Below are 22,143 nucleotides of genomic sequence, written 5' to 3' on the forward strand. Positions count from 1 at the left end.
TTGGCTACATTTTCCTCTATTTTACACCCTTCTGAGAACAATGCCATTGGTATCCAACATATATCCCCACCCAACGTCCTTATGGGACCACTTGGGTATTCTTAGGTACGCCTCAACTCAAATCTGCAGATCATGTCCCCCCATCAGGCCGAGATCTCGATATGCATGGAGACGAGATGAACATGCTCAGAATAATTTGAAGAACAACGAGAATAGCATCCTTAAGAGGCACTAGGCATATTTTTAGCAAAAGATATTAGACCTCGTGATGCCTTCTATTAAAAGTAGGAATCTAGCATGGGAACTGTTTGGCATCCTTCAAAAGACAAGCCAAGGACGATTTGCTAAAAAGATTTGTTGTGCTAGTGACATGGTAGAGAGACCTGAAACACATAAATAAATTTGTAAATCTTAATTGGAATCAAATGCATGGCTTCTTCCATAGGCATACCGTTGAACCATCGGAATTACCACTATACCATCTTGCTCCTGATGGCGTTCCTAATAGCTATCTCTATGTCCAAATCCACCTCATATCTTCGGAATTGCAGCGCTTACCCACGCTAACCTGAAATTAGGATGTAGAATAAAAATGTTATGTGCCGATGAGGCTACGAATTCCATCCCAGCCAACCAACCTAAAGAACATTTCATGCTGCGTCACAAGTTGAGATTTGGCCAACTTAAGTCAATGTTCATACCTTTAAGAGCAAAATGTAATTAGCAACAAATCGAGTTCATTACAAATGACACCTTAATTTATTATTCAAAAGATCTTTGACGATCCAAGGATTGATCCAAGAGCAGCAAGGATCATGTATTTGTAGTACAATTACCCAGTGTCCTATGGATCAGACCATCACTGCGGAGCTGGAAAGCCTGATCTCTGTAAAAGTAGTTTTGTATGATGAGGCAATGAAAGATGAAAAGAACATGTAATTCATGTAATAACGCACAGGCAATCTTACATGCCGTCAAAAACTCGAATTTTCAACAACTAGATGGTTATTGATGTGTTGATGCAGTAGATGTTCGATGGTCGATGCCGAGGAGTATCACAATGACAGTCACGTCATCATGATATTCTCTTCTCATACCAGCAGGGATGTCCATCAACTCTTCAAGACTCAGCCCTGCAGCCAACCAGATACAGGGATTAGGAAATTTACACAAGTCATGTGCAAAGCTCGATCAACTTTATGAGATATATTTAAGAACTGGGCCCAAGCTTGAGCAGAATCTAATGAGAATATATCAGGCATTCAGAAATCAAGTTGTCCTTTTTGTTAAATCCACCAAAAGTAGGTGTTGACTGACCAGAAAACATGCAACATTAATGGTGAATCACCACAATCATTTATCACTGGATGTACTGCAGAACTGGCTCAAGCTTGGGCAGAACTTAATGATAATATATCAGGCACTCAGATATCAAATTGTCACTTTTCTTAGATCTGCTGAAAGTTGGTTTTGATAACCAGAAAATACACATTCTCTGTTTGAAATTATTAATGGTGAATCACCACAATCATTTATCACTGAATGTACTTCGAATTTGTGTTAACTAAAGACTAACAGAAAAGGACAAGTACGTCACCAACCCAACCAATAATTGCAGACCACGGGAAGCATTCGTACTTGAAAAAGACTGTGCAGCCTGGATTGCATTGAATGATCCATGCATGTTATTGTAACTTGCAAGCAAAAGGACAATAGACTAGGATACATAACATGACAGTCCATCAAGCTGAAAATGAAGGCAATATGAATGGGGAAAAACTGACTAATTTTATCCATGAAATAATTGTGATACCATGAAGTCTTCTGAAACAAGAACAAATAATGCTAAATGTTCCAGGATCCATCCTCGTCTTCCCAAATGGAAAGCTATCAAACAACTACCATGTCAAACATTGTCATTTTGATAGCAGAAGACTCTCTCTCTCTCTCTCTCTCTCTCTCTCTCTAGCTTATCCAGCAGGAAACACTCTGTGCAAGACCATTTCTTCTCCGTACATTGAAGGCTTCAACTGCTTCAGCTCAAGATTAGTAACCTAAACCTTTTATAGTTAGTAGTTTGTACAAACCACAAACTATAACTCAAGCAAGTAAATCTAGTCACCCAAATCCAATAACCACCACCAAAATCTGACCAAACATTTTCTCATGATACTAAACTTTCTAAACGACATCCATCCAAACACAAATTCATAAACATAACCAAAATGTGAAGCTCAATTAACTAAATGTTCCTTTCCCCAAGGTAAATCTAAAATTAACTTGGCTAGCCATGACCAAACTCCTCTACAACCATGAACCAACTAGCCAAGGCAATTAATCTCAACCCATGAAACCAAGGCTGAATAGCCAATCCTATCTATTGTCCAACTAGATGAGCCCAGCCTAATACAATTGCATGATGGAAAGCCAGAACCTCCTCCTTGGCCAGAGAAGTGCATTATTATTTAGGCATCTTAAAGCCACTTTATAACTACTCTATGCAAGTCATTCTATCACCAGTCTAGAAGCCAACCTATATGCCACACGCTCAATTACCAACCCAACTAATCATATTTCTACATCTGTAAACACTTCCATTCTCATGTTGGAGGAGGTAGGAAGAAAACAAGTGCATCTTTTAAGAGAAACTTCACTCTTAGCAGCCCTAAGGATCCGTTTGGCTTACGGAAAGAACTTTCCTTTTCAGAAAGTAACTTATTGGGAAGTTACTTTTTGAAAAATTATTTTCTAAGAATAGGATTTTGGTATGTTTGGTTGACCATGGAAAAGTGACTTATTGCAAAGTAGTTTATGTTTAGTTGAGCACCCATTTTTCTGAGAAAACTATGTAGAGTACCTATCATACCTTTAATAAATATAAGACCACATCTTTTTGCTCCCAAATTTTAAATAATAATATTATATTAATATTAATATTATATAAAATTAATATATTATGATATAATATTAGATCATAATAATTTATTATATTAATATAAAACTAATATATATTAATATTATATTAATATAATATTAATACTTTAATATACTAAATTTATTAGTATAAATACTATATTAATATTAATATGAATATTATATTAGTATAAATATTAAAATAATACTTAAATATAATAAATATTATAATATTAATATTAATATAAACATTATATTATATTCATATAAATATTAAGAAAATATTAATATAATATTATATTAATATTTATAGGGACAATATTTAAATGATATTTTCGAGAATTTGTATGCTCCAAAATCACATATTTACAAAATCATCATCATCATAACCATCCAATGATATTTTGTAAAATCTTAGCCGTAGATCTTAAAAGGATATTTTTGGAAAGAAAAAAAATACCATTAATTCCAGTCTCATAGAAAGTTCCAAAACCTACCTCCCTCATGGATTTCCATTTTTCATGAAACGTAGGAAGTGTCTTCCCATGGAAAGAGATTTTTTCATTCTTTCTCCTCTTAAAACTCCAACCAAATAAGAGGTCCTCTTTCCACTTCTTAGGAATTGCCTCTTTATCCCTCTACTTTTTGTGAACCAAACGAGTCCTAAATATCTTTGCTTCATCTTCAATAACTCAAAGCCTTGGGCATTTGAAATTGACAACTAAACCCAAAAGCCTTGTCCACCTTCCTTCCACATCCAGACCCATTCTTAGCCTTTTAAAACTGTATTTAGGTTTTCTTTTTCTTTGAGCATTGATGGTAAATTTCCAACACCAGGGTTAAAACCCCTGGACCTCCCTCCAAGGGCAAGTCTTCTAGAGAGGTGTCAAACTAGCGAAGCTAGCTAAACAGCTATTGGCAAAACCATATTTAGCTAAACGGCATAAAAACATGATTTCAATTAGAAAGCTTAATGAAAGTTGTCTACTTGGACACAAAGGAGTTAAATTATTAAAGTATATGTCGACATGATATGATTATACCTGCCCCTTTGGCTGCTCGTGACATAAGTTGCTCCACAAGGAATTTTGCTGGATTGCTTGATGGTGAGGTGATAATAAAAGAATGTACCATCTTTACAACTTCCTCGTTACTAAAGAAGTCAAACAGTCCATCACTTGCAACTACAACGAATTGATCATCTTTTGAAATTCTGTGAATGTTGAGTGATGGTTGTGTTGAAATATATGGTGGACTCAAAAGGTTTGGAACTTGAAGAATACCCATTAGAGCATCATTCAATTTCTTCTGCAAATATTAGGAAAATATAAAATTCCAATTAAAAAGGCCGAATATATTTTATCTCTTAAAAACAACAAGAGACAAAAAGTATAATTTTTTAATCAATGTTTTACCTTTTTCAAATAACCTACTCCAAATGCACGAGTTACCTTGAGTTTTCCTTTCACCTTTCCATGTGAAATTGTCTTCAGGTCATCAGGGTGCTCAGACAAAAGCCTCATTCTCTCTGCCTCATTATCAACCGAGTGACAATCAGTAAGCTGAATTGCTTCCAAATTTTCAGCATTGATGCCTTTTGTTTTCGCCAATATGGCTCGGCTATCACCTAAGCTAAGTGAATATAAATCCTGCCCATGGATAAGCACAACCAAAACACAAGATCCTATTGAGACCAAATCAGGTCGGTCATCCATTTCCTGTTCAACCATATACAAGAAATCACTTTCTGCTTGTGCAAGAGCTTGTTCAAGACAACTAATGACAGAATTTTTGAATGCATCAGATGCGCCTTCCTCTTTTTGCACCATGGCAACACCCATATCATTAACATTGCTAGCTTCCAAAGACATATTTTCATGGAAACTATTGCCTTCTATAAGATATGGGAGGGAACTATCTGGACAAAAGTCATCTGGCATCATAACACTACTAGTCATCATTTTTGAGTTTAATGTGTTCAAATATAACCTAATGTTTTCATATAAAGTTCCAGCTAAAAAGTCAGCTGCATCTCGCCCATTAAAACCATCATAAATTGCACAGAAAAGCCATCCATTTTCTTCAGAACAAACTGCTTGGACTCTATCTTCCCCAGCAGCCCCACCTGCTATTTCCACTTCCATTGCATTGAGAAAGCCTTCACTATTGGAAGGAGCACTCATAGATTTCAACATGCTTGTGTCCCATTCTGAACAATCACTTTGAGAAGATATGAACCCACTTAAATTTGATGTATTGCTTTGCATAGAAGATGATAAAACATCCAAACTAGACAGTGATGGTGAAGAAGGTACTCTTTGGAATGTCTTTGGAGAATCCAAACTGGGCAATATCCCTGTTCCAATCAAACCATTGCAAATATTTGTGTTTGCTAAAGTGAAATTTGCACTTAGAGCAGCTCCTGATAAGCAAAAAAATGAACTTTTGCACACTTGAACCTTCTCGTTGTCATCATATGCAGTTCCTTGTCTACCCAAACATTGGTAGCCAAAACTAACATTAAGTTTCCCATCAGATTTGCTAAGCATAATTTACGAATAAACCGATCAAACAAATTCCTTGGAAGTGCTTTAGCTGAAACAATAATTTAGATCATGTATTAGATTGAGAACAATATCTATCAGACAATGAATCGGGTAAAGAATCAGGAAAAAGAATTATTTTCAATGACCATTTTATAGAAAAGAGATGTAGTATTCATATGATTTTTTGCCCTTCATGTATTCTTGATAGTTACAACAGATAAAAACTTTACTCCAAGACAGTTATCATAACAGATACAATAACCCCAAAGCATATCCAAACTTATGCAATTGAAAAAATAGTAAGTATATCAATATGAAGCTTTATGCAAGGATTAAGTTCACTACTCGGATGGTTGGTAATAGTTAGCAACTTTCACAAGACAGCCTCAAAGCCTTTGTACTTAATTAAGAAAAAGTAGACATATTCACGGTACTTTAACACGCTCCCATGCCCATGAGGATTGTAAGATGATGAATAGATTACTATGATATGATAAGCATGTGTAGTGAGATTGAATTGCTTTTTAAGTATTAAAATAATGGACATTGAAATTTTTCCATAGAATCTATAGAAATTCAATTACTTAACAATAGTGCCACGTAAGTATATACTGAAAACATGCAGTAATTAATGACCATGGCATCATACTATCTGCTGCCATACATAGATGCTGCGATAAAAGCTTACAAATAAAAAATATACTAGGTTAGTTTATAAACTCACTGATATTTGGTTACTGTGTTCCCCCTCACAATCGTGCTTGTGAAGTTCTAAAATGCTGCACAACTAAGGAAATATGCAGACAACTTATCATATAGTGTTCAATATCCATCGAATTTGTGTTATTCTTGGAAAAAGTCTACATGTCATTCTCTGTGTAGGCACGGCAGATAGCTCTACTGTGTAAACTTGGCTAAGATACATGAAACTTATGTGGATACTGTCTGACCTATCATTTACAGGTAACATATGGAGTTTAGTTTTTGTCTCTTACTTCATGTTCATGTGATCCAAATTTCTATCCTATTTGCATATGAAGTGGTAACAAAACCTTACTTGCCTTTTGCTTTTCACCTCTCCACTCTCTCATACTTCAAGATGAGAGGACTGTCCACCAGACCAGGATGTATTGCACAACATATAAAGTATGAACCCCACATATTTCAATACTTGGCTTTCACAAGCAAAATTACAGCTTTTGAATTAAACCCAAGTGTAAAGTTGCACATGGTCTCCTCAAATTAATATTGTATCAAACCATGATAAAAAAAATAATGATAAATGAATCTGCCATGCTGTAGTATTTTTTTTTACATTTAGCAAATAAAATATTTACAAAACAACTAACAGAACTTCAAATTATAGAAGCCTCTATTATAATATCTGAACACCAATATCAAAAACATCTTTGCAGACAACAGAAATTCACTTATATCAATGGTTACGGCCAAGGCCTTCCACACCTTTAATACTCAAGCAGTCTAGGTGTTTTATTAGAATCTGAGCTTTTACCATTGAGCCACGACAACCATAGCCATCTAGCCCCTTCCAAATATTTGGCTAAGATTTATGGATCCTTATTCCACTGAGCATTTCTATTTTGGTTTTCTTCCATTTCATATCCTTTTCCACAACCTCCATTAATGTAACCTAAGGTCTTCCCTTCCTTGTGTTACATACTTTAACACAATTTCAAGTACCTCCCTCTTTGGAGCACCCTCAGATATTTGTTTTACATGCTCATAGTATTTTAGTTAATTTTTTTCCATCGCTCTGTTTTTAATTTTTGCAACTCTTACTGTTCATTCAATATGCTCAACACAACCTATACCAGTCCCAAACCCAAATGAAGAAGGTCAAGGGTTGACATAAGAGCATTCAAATTCAGTATTCTACCAAAATAGAACCTTCAAAATTTAGGTGTGTTTGAACATTTTATGTCGAAAACCGACATAGACAAAAAGCAGATCTAAGGCTGTCTGCATCTCCCAAACCTCATGAAGACCCAAGCTTTTGGCAATTGTACAGGATCAATCCAAAGCCTTTGCATCTCTCCCTCAGAATTTAGGTGGACTAAGGATTTTCACATCCATATCCTCCAAACAAGTATTTTTAAATCAGCTAACATATAGACCTTTTTTGCGATATAAGATCATCCAATCACCCCTAAAGCCATAGATAATCACAAAGAGTTAATTTAAAAATAATAATAATAAAAGAAGAAGAAATGAAGGGAATAGAAACTATGAATTGCCCATGCCTCTCGGCCATCAAATATTAGTGGTAGTAGCGAAATAAATCCACAGAAACCTTCATGGTAAATAAAGTAAAAGAAGCACAACATAGAAATTTTTGAATTGCTAATGAAGCAGAATCAAACAATCTAAAAAGAGGAGAACAAGAAATCGATGGTACCAAGGCCAACAATTGTATCGAAGAAGGATGGGAGGGAAAAAAAAAAAAAAGCAGTACCAGAAGAACTTAAACTGGACTGAGCACTCTGCGTTTGATTCCCCCCGGCTTTGATCGACCTCAGAAGGGAGGAGAGAAACGGATGGGAAGGCGAAAGAGGAGTCGAAGTTGTGGCTTCTCGTAGTTTGTGGGGACTCCGAGCGGGGGAGAAATTGGCGGGCGTGGTTGGCCCTTCTTTGTGGACTTCCCGCAAGAACAAAACCAGGTCACGTAAGACAACTAGGGCAAGTGCAATGCACGTGAGAGAAATCTTGATTTTTTTTTTTTTTCCTTGTGCTTTTTAGAATTGGTTAATCTAGTTTTAATTTGGGCCAGTGCAGTCGTGTCAAGAAAATTGCATTATGATAATGATAGTAATTATTGAGCACCGGATAAGAAAATTATCTTGGATAGGCATGATATGGCTCATACCTTCTATCTAGTAACTAAAGATCTTGAATTTGAATTTGAGAAGGTATATCCTCAAAAAATCAATACTTAGATAAATATAGTGGGGATATGTCTCTATTTTTTTAAAAAAAACTGATTGGATGGTATTTGTTATAGCTGAATATACTGAAGAAAATTCTTGGATTATGGGGAATTATTTCGAAGCAATTTTGAGATATTCTATTTTTAAATTTTTTTGATTATATTTATATAAAATTTATTTGAATGAACCATTTTATTGAAAAAAAAAATTGATTGAAAAAAATATTATGATTATATTCTCATATTATGTTTCTGTACTAATTAATATATTGCTATATGAGTTATAAAATTTTGGTTTGGATATTGCATTAAGATAATACTTTGCAAATAGATGATTTTGCTTGTACGTACATGTATATAAATTTTTTATCTTTTTAAAATAGATCACAGCAATATGTTCAAATTGGAGGTTTAGATTTTATAGCATCCAAGTTTGGTGGCTATGTTGCATGGACTCCAGTGCAAGAATCGAGTGTGGAGGGATGTCTTAGATGCTCTCTTCATTTATTCTTTAAAAAATTTCTCATTGACCCATGCCCAAATGCATGGTAAAAATTGTAAATGACTCGCGAATGACCCTACATAAGTCAAGGTGGTGCTTTTTACAAAAATCTTTAATCTTTTGTTAGCTTTTGAATTCAATACATAGAAACAAATGATGTTGAAGAAATATCGATGCTTACATGATTTTCTAAACTAAGATAGTGAACCTGCCACATCCACTTAGCTCCGAGGTTGAATGTTTCAATATATAATGTTATGTGTAACTAACCCTTAATAACCCTAGCTGAAGGAGACTTGAGTTGGCTTGCCGATAGCCTTTGGTGCAGCCATGTTATGTCGAGCTAGTCGCTACCATGTTGCCCATGATGGTTGGTTTGGCTTGACATAAAACATAGGTTGCAGGGCAGTTGCAAAGATTTCATCAACTGCAAATCTCCCATGTAATGGTATCTCAACGTGAGCCTTTAGAATCCTCTAATGGAGTTAGAATCCCTACATAAGCATAGCACAATGGTGACAGCTCAAGATTGTAACTAACGCTCAAGTAAAGCCTATCACATTTTAAATCTTGTCCACAAAAAATTGGGATGGGACATATTTGTCTATTTTTGAGTAAAAGGTTCATCAAGATTTCTTCCGTTTGGGTTCAAGATTTCTTCCGTTTCACTCCATTCAATTAGGGATATACAATCTCCCACGACCACTAGCATAATTTCGAATGCAAAAATCAAGTGGTGTCAAAAATACAGCGGATTTGAAAAAGAAAGTGCAAGTATTAGACATGTGGCATGGGATAGTGTTCAAATTTAGACCCTCCCACTTTGCCTGCTGATTAAAGTCAAGATTGAGTCCCATTTTTCGATTGTGACACATTAATGCGATCAGAAAACTAAGATGGTAATTAGGTATATAAAAAATCTATTAATTTGAACCCAACTTTTTTATTAAACAGATAATCCATATTTAAGCCTGACTATTTTATGAAAATGGACAGTCTAGCTGGATCTAGGACAAGTTGAAACAAGTAAAACAGATTAAGGGTTCACCATTGCCACCACAGAATTATTCCTTCTAACGTGCTTGCAATTAAAATGTGTTACTACATCAAAATTTTTTCCCTTTCCTTTTATTCCTATATTTGCTCCATTAACTTTGCTGGACCAGATATAAAACTAGAAGAATAGATCTCTAAAATAGACATTGCTCAAGAGAAATAAAAAATCTGGCTTGATGAGTGTCACTGACCCTGACCCTCATATATATGAGAGCTTGCCAATCAAAGTATTAATCATGTCTCAACACACCGCCATACAAATTCAGTAGCCTACAATCAACCTCAGCTCCTTGTCAAAAACTGATGTCACCATGCCGCTTTGTTGATGGAGTGATACCCAGCTAGATTGTAAGTCTCTCAACAACATTATGATTGCATTTGATAGCTGACAATCTATTCAGATTACTGGCAATTTAATGTGATAATTCAGATTATTGCATTTAGTATGCTTTTTGGATGATAATACAGATTATCTTGGCAATCCAGATTACCTCATGGGAGGCAATCTAGATTGCTTTAAGGAGTGGCTATCCAGATTACCACTTCTTTGATAATGTTACAATAAAAATTTTGGACAAAATTATTCCACAAAAAAAATCACACAAAACCCATTGCCCAACCCTCCTCCCTTCCCTCCACCCCCCTCTGCGTGCGTCCCTAATCTGTGGCTCTTCCATCTCCCCTTATCGACCCGTGACTCCTCCGTCCTTAACCCCCACCCTCCCGTGGCTTCTCCATATTCGTTCCTACCATCCTCATGGCTCCACATGCATCTGCCCCCTCCCTACCCCCTCAGTGCCCGTGATTTCCCATATCCCTCGGTCCGCCACTTCTTAGCACCACCACCATACTCATATCACTTTCGTTACTCCTCACAGGGGAAAAGAAGAGCACTAGAGCAAAATTATTGAAGATATTTTAAAATTTTGATTTCATATTATCGATAATCTGATTGTCATATCAATTATGCCAATCAAGATTGTCATACTGCATTGACTAATCTCTCTGTGTAGAAAACTTAAAGAGATATTTTCTAGAAAAAGATAATCACGCATTGACTAATCGAAAGGCATACAAGACAATTAAAAGTTGAAACATAGACCACAGTCATCAATAGCTTTTGATTCAATAAATGCAACACATTCATATCCTTTTTGAGTGTGTTTTTAGATTCTTTCGTATATCCTTTTTTTTCTCACAATGGAAACAACATTCCAATGATAAGGATTACATTTATCCCTTGAACTGGGACCCTTCTGATGTACTATAGAATCCTCTTAAGATTGCCAACATTTATATATTATGCCTACGCTGATGATAAATGATCAGGAACTGATGCTATAGGATACTTTAGTGAGTCCTTTCTTCATCCGGATTCGAGTAACCTGAAAAAAGGTACGAGGGGCAAATGCAGAAAAATGAGATTTACTATGAACATCTGATATGTTGTATTATTTCATGTTACACGCTGTTACTATGATGGCCATATCCAAAGGACAAATGCATAAGGTAGTAATTTTAAGGCCAAGAATAAGCAATGGACAGCACACAAAGTCATGTAATGCATGGTTGACTCTTCACATACCTAAAAGGCTTACCTTCAATTAAAAGTCAATTCAGGCAAGTCTTTGAAATGCCTTGTAGCATCTCTGTCATCGATGGACAAGGTACATGTTTACCAAGGAGATACCCCAATTTCCAATTTTTTCATCAACGCTTAGGTCTCAGGCAGCAGTGGAGCCAGGGTTTTCCATTATAGGGGTCAATAATATATGAAATTAACTATATACATCGTAACCATGTTTCATGATGTTATTCCAAAGTAATTACCAAGTGACCATATGTCCTTAAAGAAGCATTATTCAATGGAAAAATAGAGGGTTCTGTTGGCAACACCAAGTATATCTCTTTAAGATTTTCATGCATGCATTGCTAGCATGTAATGAATCAAAGTGTGGCTTTGCCTGAGTGTGCAGACTGGCAGCACCTTGGTTCTCATAGCTCGTCCTTGATAAGTGCGTACAGGAGAAATTTTTTTTGCTTTGGTTCATCCAGGATGTTGTTTATGTATCAAGAGATGGATTATATTGTGAAAGGACTCCTACAAAAGTTCTGGTATTGCCTAAAAGGGATATTTCTGATGAAGGTAATTAGTTACAAGCATACATAAAAAGATTCTAGTTATATCTGGGTGTGGTGTGGGGATCCATGGCCCACCTTACACGTCTACACAACTGGACTGTTTGGTACAAGTTAGAAAGTAAACAAATAAGGGAAAAAAGGGAGAGAAGCTGAAAGCAAACAATGTAAAAGTACATTACATTGTGCAACCCTTAAGCATCATTGTTACCATTTATAAGCATCCGATTAATTTATCCTTTTTTGGATATTTTTGTTACTTGGAGATTGGGTTCACAAGCTAAATGTGTTTCACAAGATTCAAGTGTCATAAAAGATATTGGGCTCAGGTGGTAAAGAAATCTGCTGCATCACTATTATTGGTCCCTTAAGGATATCAGAATACCATTTAGATTAAGAGTTTGGCTAGACACATTTTTTTCTGAGATAAGCATATCCTATATAGATGTGGCATGTCTATTGGCATCTGAGAAAGACCAAAGAAATTATTGACTCTCTCAGGAGATTGCAGAATAACTGAATATCATACATGATACATGTATGTACCAAATACTATCCAATCAATATTCTGAACATGCCCAGAAGCAAAAAGTTGATAAAGTGATTGAGCCCAAGTAGTTTTGCAGCCTCCAATAGGGATGCACATGGGTTTGGTTGGTTCAGGTTCAAAGCTAACTGCAACTAACAAAATTCTCATTAACCCTCAATTTTTAGAACTGAAATCTCAAGGTCTGAAATCAAACAGCACAACCCAGCCAAGATCAGGTTGGTTTTGATTGATTCTCCAGCTACCCAGACATTCAAATTAGTAAAATTCAGCACATAAAGTATCGGTTTTATTCAAGAACATTTACTAAGCATACATAAAGCGACATCTATTCAAAGGAATGTTACAACAACAAAATCCAAAAAGTCTATAAATCTAATTATAACATGTTACAGCTACAACAAGAAGAAACCAATATTTTATTCCAGAAAAACAATATTTAACATAAACCATGAATCTATGAAATGTAATGTAGACATAATGTATGATATAAGCACTAAAATAAACCTAATGGGACAAAAATCTGTTCAAGAAAAATACGATTCATCAAAAAAACAAATCTATCATGATGTTTGACGGCAGCAGCAGCAGCAAATAAAACCCCATAAAGACAACAAAAAATTGAATTTTCTTCGACCCCTGCTTTAAAATGTGATGAAGATGAAGACTTGTACAGATACTAAGATAATGAAGATTATGATGATGATGTCATTGTTGTTTTGTAGCATCATTGACTACAACAAGGTGAGAGCAAGCTTTAAGGGGCTGAAGCTGGAAAGAAGGGTAAGTTTTGGGCCTCAGCTTCATCTTTGTGAAAAGAATCAATGCACGAGAGAGAGCTGTGGACTTAGCACTGCAGGTTATAGGGACAAATGGTGAATAGATGGTTGTGGAAGTGGTTTATTGAAAAGACTATAGAGCACAAAGGAAGGATTATGGATTCAGCATCGTGAGACTGAGGTAATGAGCCATGGAGTTGAGGAGGATCCATCAGCTGCTGGTCATGCTTGAGGCTGTGGGTGATGAGGTCATTCAGCAATTGGATGGAAGTTTGAGCCTTTGAGGATAGATTGTGAGGAGTTGATGTTAGGACCAATGAAATAGGGTTCGTGTTTGAGAGTAAGAGGAAAGAGAAGCTTGAAAGTTGGAGTCTCTCTCTCCCTCGTGCGCATGCTCGCTCACTTTCTACCTCCCTCCATCCCTTCCTCCCTGGCCCCCAATCTATATTTCTCTCTCGTTGTTCAAAATTTAACACGTCACTAAGATGGTTGGTCCCACAATGGGAGTTGGCATAAATAACTAAGGAGAAGGGGAGCGTCGGTCAAGGGTGCCTCAGGCTTCAAATCGATTATGAGTCCCTGGACATATCAGCACATATTATCACATAAAAACATAATATAAACACACAAAAAACAAAGCACATCCACCTTATCACCAAAGAAAAAGAAACAGCATGCACCCACCTGAGTGTCAAGAAGTAAAAATGAAAAAGAATGCAGTTTATTGTTATAATATTATATTAATAATACTCAAATCAGATGTGGAGATTCAGTTGCAAGTAATTAAGCCATCATTACCTTCAAGCTCCTAATATTTGCAATGTCAGCCACATGAGTCCCTCCACAAGGCCCTCCTGGGTGGTCACCAAACTTCACAATCCGGGGAGTGCTACTCTGAATGATTTCATGATCATTAGATTACCACTTTCATTAAAAAAAATTAGTATTGCAATTTCAACAAAATCATAAAGCAAGTTCAACTCACAACTAGTCATTTTAAAGCTTTTCCACAGTTTTATCCGTCAATCATGATGTGTAACTTATTAACCACAATTTTAATTCTAAGTGTCAAGCTTCTCAAGGTTTAGATACATGTCATTTGAGAATAGACACACAACAAGGGGAAGAAAGGAAAATAAGAAAGAAACAAGAAAGGTGTTCGCTTTCACTTCGCAATTTGTTACATTCACTTTCAGTCAGATTTTTTTTCTTTTTTTAAAAAAAAAAAAAACTCAATGGATCACTGTCAATTATTTGTCATATTATATCCAGTGCAAATTCAATTTGATACATACTCCATTGGTAAAGAAGTATTGCACCTTGCCTGTCTCAAACTGTGACAAGTACATACAAATTATATATCCATTTAGACTGCATATCTTACTCATGCCTAAGAAAGTAACGTCTTTAAACTTCCTTATCTTGTTTGTTGTGAATAACAGTGAAGTTAAGTAGGTGTCTGTTACAGGAAATGCTGTTGAAAGGAGATAATACGAGATAAAGTGCCTTTGAAAGAAGCTTCGACTTCTAGAACTTATTTTACTCTAACAACACATAATAATGCAAACTCATGCCCTGCAAACAGTCTGTTCCATCAATGCCTTCTAACTTTCCAGTGTGACCTAAGCTGCAACTTACCACACTTATCAAGTCTCTCTTGATATTCACATCTAAAGTACATAATAACATGGCCTATGTTACTTCATAATTATAAATTGATTCTTTGCATCAATGTTTAGAAAGCTGGAGGCATAAGGTGAGGCAGTTTGATTCTCAATGAGCCTTAGATCTAAAGCTTAAGTTGTGAGGCACAAGCTTTACAGGTTTTCCTTCAAATAAAAAATATAAGAAATAAAAAAGGATAAGCAAAGTAAAGGTTACAAGTAGAGTATAGTCAAACAGGAATCTAACATTGGGCTCAATTACGCCTTGTAGTTTGTGTAGAAATTATTAACTGCACAATAACATTCAACAGCAGCTACATTTTACATTTTAAAAAATTCATGTGTACAGCCAAAATAGATATAAGAAGGTTTTAAATCTCATGAGATGAGAGCATCCTGCTTTCTTCACAGAAAGGGATGCCCTACCATCCTGCCCTATCCCGACAACCATTATTGTTGAGCATCAAGTAAGTATCCTCTCTATCCCTTCTTCTTTCCTTTCTTCTTTCTTTGTTTCTTTTCCTCCTTTCTTCTTTCCTTTCCTTCCTTTTCTTCTTCCTTCCTTTCCATTTTTCCCTCTTTCTTTCCCTTCTTCCTTCTTGCCTCCCTTTTTCTTTCTTCCTTTTTCTTCTTCTTTCATTCCTTTCTTTTTTTCCTTTTCTTCTTCTTTCCTTCATTTCTTTCTTCTTGTTTCTTCTTCATTTCCACATGGATTGGTTTTCAAATCCTGCCAGGATTTAAAAGAGTGGATATAGGAACATCCTCTTCCTTTTATTATAGTGGAAAACTGGAAATAATTAAATCTTAGTGTCTATGCCTTATTGCCTCCCATAGAAGTTCTAGGATCGGCACAAGGTGCATGCTTCACAAGAGCCTCCATACATGATGGGCCTGTAAGCCTCAAGGAACTTTTTGGCGACCCACATCTTAAGGTATGAGGCAAGCCAAGCCTTCCTTAAGGTATTTTAAGGTATTATGATGATGATATCAGATTTTCATAACAACCAATTCTTGATAAAATGATTTTAAGAGTAACATGCATTGAAATCATCTTTGAGAACAGTAACACTAAAAATACAAAGTATGGAAAAGTTGCCCGACATACCTTGGAAATATAACTAGGGAGATCACCACCACACCATTTAGAAGCCTCTTCATATGGTAACATAGAAGCTTTCACCTGAGAGCATATTCATCATCAAATAAAGTGATGAAGAGAACATTGCAACAGACAGAAGGCAATGTTGCAAAACCAGCAATTACTTTCATGATCTGATGCCCACCTTCCCACCAGAAGAAATTAATGCATTTGCTTCTATTTCCAACTCTCTTTGTTTAGTCTGCAATTGATCTTGTGGGATTATGCCCTTATACTCAACAAATGGCCTGAAAAAAAAATGAAAGAATTAATAATATTTAATCCAGTTTGCAAGATCCTTGTTACAGAAACAAAGATGTGAGTCCTAAAATGTAACAAGTTTGTGGAATAAGTACATATTCAAAAAACTATAAAAACAATAAGATAAGAAGAGACAACTACATTTGCTTCTTAATGCAGTGTGCCACTTTCATGGCAGACAAAAAAATAATTAAATATGAGCAGCAGGTGATACTAGCTCAAAAACAAAAGCGTGATCAAAGACAACAGACATGCATTAAGAATGAAATGGCTTCCAGTGGATGATTTAAGTCTGAACTAGCATTGAGTTATAACAAGTATATATTCTGAGCAGCATGGAATACAATTCATGCACAAGTTCAACCTGTCTTGGGGTGCTGTAAAGATGTAGTGGAAGAAAATGCTGACAGAGGATATCATAGCATCACATTGAACCATAACATATTATCTGGAGTCGCATTATCAGACGGTAACATAGTGAAAGGAAGAAATCTGTGAAAATATTTTGTATTAAAAGAAGCAATGATGATGAATTAAGATGGTCTCAATTGTTTTAGGCAACAGATCATTCTAGGCACAACTCCAGGGACAAATAGTGTGCAGTGAGTATAACAATTTCTGGGACCATTCAGAGTTTGGGAAGCCATGAAAGTCACTGAGACATTGTAGCAGAGCTATGTAGAGGAAATTTTGTTGATTGCAGCAGCTTTAAAATCTTTCAGCTATAATATGGCAGGTACTGGAGCAAATATTACAGCAAATATAGTGCATCGCAACAGCAGCTATTCTGGATGATACAGTTATGGACTAGCATGAAAGCTTTTAGCTCCCATAGGAAACTAGAAGAATGAATGAAACTTCAAATCTTAATTTCAGAAAAACAAGGATCTCCCTTCATGTCAAATTAAGAGAATTTTGAGAATTTTGCAAGTTGAATCTGGCAGTGTGCACAACATACAACGACATGAGACAAACTGAAAGAATAAAATCTACGAAATCACAACTATTTTCCATGCAACAATACCAAAACCAAAATGTACCGGACATATCAATATTTTATAATAGACAAATATATATAGATCCATCTTGATGATGACATTGATAAATAGACAATAAACTCAGAGTCATGGCCTTATCAAAAGGAAATTAAAGAAAGAAATATATGATAAATAGGGTACAAAACTGCTCCCACATCATACCCATCAGGAAAATGATGACCTTTCCCAGGCTCGAGATGAGATAAGCCTAAATTGTGCATGCATATATCCAACAAATGCCCTGCTGAATGAAGTCTGCAACATAATAAATGGGGGGTTAAGGCAAAAACCCTTGTATTAAAAAGCTTAGGTGCAGTAACAGTCATACAAAGTAGAATTGGACAGGAAAAATGCACATCATAGCCCCAATCCAGCCCCATCTGTATACAGAGTTACGAGATAAACAAAGGAAGTGATCCTCAGATAAATGTGTGTGTTTGAGAGAGAGAGAGAGAGGCACCAGGCACATAAGACTTTCACTATTTAGTTTATGAATGTACAAGGTGAGATCCAGGAGCTTCTCTCTTGACAGTGATGCAGGCACTTCATTTTCTATTAGATACACATTCACTATAGTTATCTCCTTACATGGTTGTAAATTGTAATAATGCCATTATAATCATGTAACAGCCATGACATTAAACAGTTACGAGCCATTATACCATTATAACAGATCGCTACTCAGTAAACAGCCATTATTAGTTCCAAACTTCAGATGGCAAATAACAGCTTATAAAAGAAAAATGAGGACCTTATGAATATCATGTAAACCATACAGTATTATTTTGTAAATCAATAATAATACTATGAGTCCATGACAACAATATAAGAATAAGATCAAGTTATTGAAATAGTGAAAGTGTTACTTATGGCTGTTATGACCATTATATAACACCATTATAGCAACAACAACCCAATATAGCCATCTCTATAAAGTATAGACTGTCATAAAAGTTTATAACATATTGGCACCGTCCCAAGATTGTTATAACAGATGTTACACAATTACAATTTTCATTATCTGAAATTATGCTCCAGGCAGAATTTAAGAGAAACAAAAAAGCAAAGAGATTGCATCTGACAAAACCAGAGTGCTTTAATTTATTTCCTCCCACAGCAAACTTTGGCATCATGATAAGGCAGGACAATGTACCATGACAGTATTGGAACTTGTGGGTAAACACAGGAACTTTGTGAAATAAGCTTCATGACACTGGACATTGCATGATGATCTCAGTGACAAATCCAATTTCAAATAAGAGAAGATGATGTTTATTCACAGTATGGGCTTTAATATTTAATATATAAAGGTAGCAACATTTTGATCAAGATATCAAATATATAATTGAAGAAATAATTGAATGGTACTGTAAATGGACATCCACAGAATGGATTTCAGTTCACCATCTCTTATCCTTTCAGCTGAGGCTGATTAAAGTTTTCACTAGAATAAATTATTTTACTTTGGACATTGAATATATAAACTATTAACTTGAGAACTCAGTTTCGGAAGAACTTATTGCAATTTTCTGAGAAATCTATACCTGGAATTGAGGTCACGCCTTTCGGCATCGACATACAAGCTGACTTCTTGTCCCTCTTTGAGTTTGAATTCCCATCCCTCTTGCACATCTTTGAAAAACCCATAGTGGAAAACCTAACAAAATGCATCATCATTAATACAAAACAACATCCACATAACTGAAATATGAAACCTGCCATCTGAAAGGGATCAGAGCAGACCATGAAATCAAATTCAGGGGAAGAAATGAAGAGCATCTTCCATTCTTACCTAAGATTATGAAAACTTAATTAGGTAATGATATCAGACTTGCTTGCTCCATTAATCAAGGAATTTATTTAGCTTTAGGTTATTGATAAGGAAGTTCCATTCACTTATTAATTAATTATTTCAGCTGTTCTTGGTTAATCAATAGACATCGACAAGGAACTTATTGAATGCCTCAGCAAGCAATTCAATTTAACTATTCATAGTTTAATTTCGTTTCACTGGGCATATGAAACACAGAGTTATGCTTGATCCTTATTTCTTTTACAGAAACAGTATGAGCAACATCTGAAAGGATCACACTAGCCAGCTTTTTAGTATCCTCCAAATCAGAAAATAAGGAAAACACCTTCCCTATAGTAGTGCAGGTGCATTAGAGAAAAATCTTTCAGAACAATCATCTACAAGTTACCGAAACTGATAAAAATGGATTATAACACTGATTACTAAGATTATAGTCAGTACTAAAGCTTTCTTCACCTCTAGCACCTTTAGTTATAATTACAGTCATAATTAACAACAAAAGTTGGTCTTTATGATAGATTATCCCTTCTCACTTGTTAATAACTTCTTGAACTAAACAATTTGATGATGATATCTAAATATCCATTTCAAAACTCAAATTTGAGCTCCTATTGAAATAAATAATCGAACACATCATATGCAACTGTTATGAACAAAAAAGCGCAAAAAAAAGACCCCAAATTGCAATCGAAGAAGAACACAAGATGGGAAAATTCCCACAATCAAGAATTCTCACCAATCCATCTTTCAATCTCACGTCCTCTACCATGAACTTCAAATCGGAGCTAGGACTCGTGATGAATCCCGTATCGGCCGGCTGCCCACCGCCCTGAGGGTGGAAAATAGTGGAATCCAAGATCACCGCTTGGCGGCCGTCCTCCACCTTCCAATTCCAAAATTAGGTTTTCAGCGGCGAAGAATCGAAACAATTAGGGCTTAGAAAAAAGGTTTTTAGAAGCGAGACCTGGAGGCACGAGAGAAAAACGGCAGTGGATTCGAGAGTCCACATGTCGTCGAAGTAGGCGAGCTTCGTCGGACTTAACGCCATGGCCATCCGCTGCTAAAATCTCTCCGGCGCGGGATTCGGGTCCGATCGGCGGCGGTTCAGACTACCGTCTGAAAAAATTTAAAAGAAGACGGAAGAGAGTGCTTTGATCATTGGTGACGAAAGGCCGTTAGATCTTAGCCGTCCAAATTTTACAGGTGATATATCAGCGCTGTAACACTAAAAGTCGGGGCGGCGTCAATTGCGTTAGGCAAATAAAATGCTGGGTAGACTTAATTTACTCCACGTGCTTTGAACAAGTTTAATAAAAAATAATATATCGGCATTTTGAAGAAAATCTAATCTAATCTTATATATCCCCTGTCCCTTATAAAGCAAAACAAAAGATTTCCAAAGAACCAATCTTTCCTCTTTTATCTTAAAAGCCGCTCGCAGGAAAGAAAGAAAGAAGTCCATCTCGTCAAAGAAACGTAGCCAAGATGTCTTCTCCGAGCAAACGCCGCACGATGGACTTGATGAAACTGTGAATATCCCGAACTCATTGCCCGTCTGATGGATGGATTGCTCACCCCCCCCCCCCCCCCCCCCTCTCTTTTTCTCTTATTCTTAAGAGTTTTTCTTAGTTTTCGATTTTCACCATGGATCTAGGTAGTTGGTGTACTCACTCTGGTAGGAAAAAATATCCTGATTTTTTTTTTCTTCTAATCTTCTTTGTTCCTAAAGATAATTTTTTTATCAATTTACGAAAAAAAAAATTTTCCTGAGGTTGTCAATTGTCATTGTTTATGCTATCTTATGTATTTGTTCAGAGTTACTCTTATTATGTATACAATAATATGGTTTAGAATTTATTGGAGTAAATCGATCGACTTTCATAAACCGACTGATCTCCGACACACACCGACCAACATCCGACTCTGACCCATCAAATGAACAGACAATCCCGAAAGCGATTACCAACTATATATCAGCTGAGCAGACCGACGCTGCTCTCGACCGACCAACCGAACATCCCTCACTGAATCAAGATCGGTAGGCGGCCGATGTTCGAACTCTACAGACAATAAACTATTTCGGCCGTCGGTATTTCAAAATTACTAACCAACAACCAACTCCCGACGCACAGTCAGCCGACTCATTCAAATATATCATAACCGTCATGGACGGTTACTCCACTGATACCGTGGTGTAATCCATGGGGATTAATAACCCACTACGAGATTACCGTCCTGTGATTCTACATCGCTAAATGCGGGAACATATCCGACAGTTACGACGATCTACTTTATAAAAAGGGGGTAAGGCAACAAGTTTCAGTAAGCTAATTTTTACCAACTAATTTTTATACGCTGAGCTCTGTCTTCATTCTGATACTACTGTTGTCCAGTCTCCTCCTCTAACTTAGGCATCGGAGGGTCTCCATCGGAGATAACTCCAGTCAGTGCGGACTTTATTTTGCAAGTGCTCGTTCCCGGCGAACAGACGACAAGGGGATTGGCAGCAACAGATTGGCGCGCCAGGAAGGGGAAAGACAGCGGCAAGAAAGAAACTCACAATGACGAGAACCAGAGCTCAACGATCAACGACGTCTGGCTCGATGAGACACTCTTCCCATCGGGAAGAGGCCCCTCCCCTGCCTCTAGTAGCAGAGCCCAATTCTCCAATCCTCGTGGTTACCACAGATGCTCAGATTGCTGGGATCATGCAACAAATAAACGTCCTCGCGGAGGTAGTCAAAAGCCTCCAACAATAGCAAACCCAGCCACCACAACCACCAGCGGAGCAACCAGTGGCGCAT

The 22,143-nt window shown here is 36.4% G+C and overlaps 2 protein-coding genes across 4 annotated transcripts; both read right to left on the minus strand.

Moving 5' to 3' along the window:
- Positions 1-736: 736 nt before the first annotated feature.
- On the minus strand, positions 737-8,116 carry LOC105039829 (probable protein phosphatase 2C 40). Of its 3 annotated transcripts, XM_010916115.3 has the most exons (5): positions 7,933-8,114; positions 4,329-5,508; positions 3,957-4,221; positions 969-1,133; positions 737-886 (listed from the first exon to the last, which is right to left on the minus strand). In XM_010916115.3, the coding sequence occupies exons 2-4, from the start codon at positions 5,460-5,462 to the stop codon at positions 1,006-1,008; spliced, it is 1,527 nt and encodes a 508-aa protein (XP_010914417.1). In that variant the 5' UTR covers positions 5,463-5,508; positions 7,933-8,114; the 3' UTR covers positions 737-886; positions 969-1,005. The 3 variants fall into 3 exon arrangements, with proteins under 3 accessions (XP_010914417.1, XP_029118763.1, XP_029118762.1); XM_029262930.2 differs by having other exon boundaries at positions 737-1,133; positions 4,365-5,508; positions 7,933-8,116; XM_029262929.2 differs by having other exon boundaries at positions 737-1,133.
- Positions 8,117-11,043: 2,927 nt separating this feature from the next.
- On the minus strand, positions 11,044-20,467 carry LOC105039830 (uncharacterized). Its single transcript, XM_010916118.4, has 8 exons — positions 20,304-20,467; positions 20,076-20,222; positions 19,071-19,183; positions 17,689-17,781; positions 16,374-16,476; positions 16,196-16,270; positions 14,225-14,320; positions 11,044-11,346 (listed from the first exon to the last, which is right to left on the minus strand). Exons 1-8 carry the CDS (start codon positions 20,391-20,393, stop codon positions 11,287-11,289), a joined length of 777 nt encoding a protein of 258 aa, XP_010914420.1. The 5' UTR covers positions 20,394-20,467; the 3' UTR covers positions 11,044-11,286.
- Positions 20,468-22,143: the final 1,676 nt, after the last annotated feature.

This window comes from Elaeis guineensis, chromosome 1 (assembly GCF_000442705.2).
Source record: "Elaeis guineensis isolate ETL-2024a chromosome 1, EG11, whole genome shotgun sequence".
NCBI lineage: Eukaryota > Viridiplantae > Streptophyta > Magnoliopsida > Arecales > Arecaceae > Elaeis > Elaeis guineensis.

Coding starts and splice junctions, on each gene's coding strand:
- LOC105039829 (XM_010916115.3), bottom strand. CDS start 5,462: ATGCTTAGCAAATCTGATGGGAAACTTAATGTTAGTTTTGGCTACCAA. Junction 4,222..4,328: donor GAGTAGGTTATTTGAAAAAG/GTAAAACATTGA, acceptor TAATATTTGCAG/AAGAAATTGAATGATGCTCT. Junction 1,134..3,956: donor ACGAGCAGCCAAAGGGGCAG/GTATAATCATAT, acceptor GGTTGGCTGCAG/GGCTGAGTCTTGAAGAGTTG.
- LOC105039830 (XM_010916118.4), bottom strand. CDS start 20,393: ATGGCCATGGCGTTAAGTCCGACGAAGCTCGCCTACTTCGACGACATG. Junction 20,223..20,303: donor TTTTTCTCTCGTGCCTCCAG/GTCTCGCTTCTA, acceptor TGGAATTGGAAG/GTGGAGGACGGCCGCCAAGC. Junction 19,184..20,075: donor TGAGATTGAAAGATGGATTG/GTGAGAATTCTT, acceptor GCATTTTGTTAG/GTTTTCCACTATGGGTTTTT.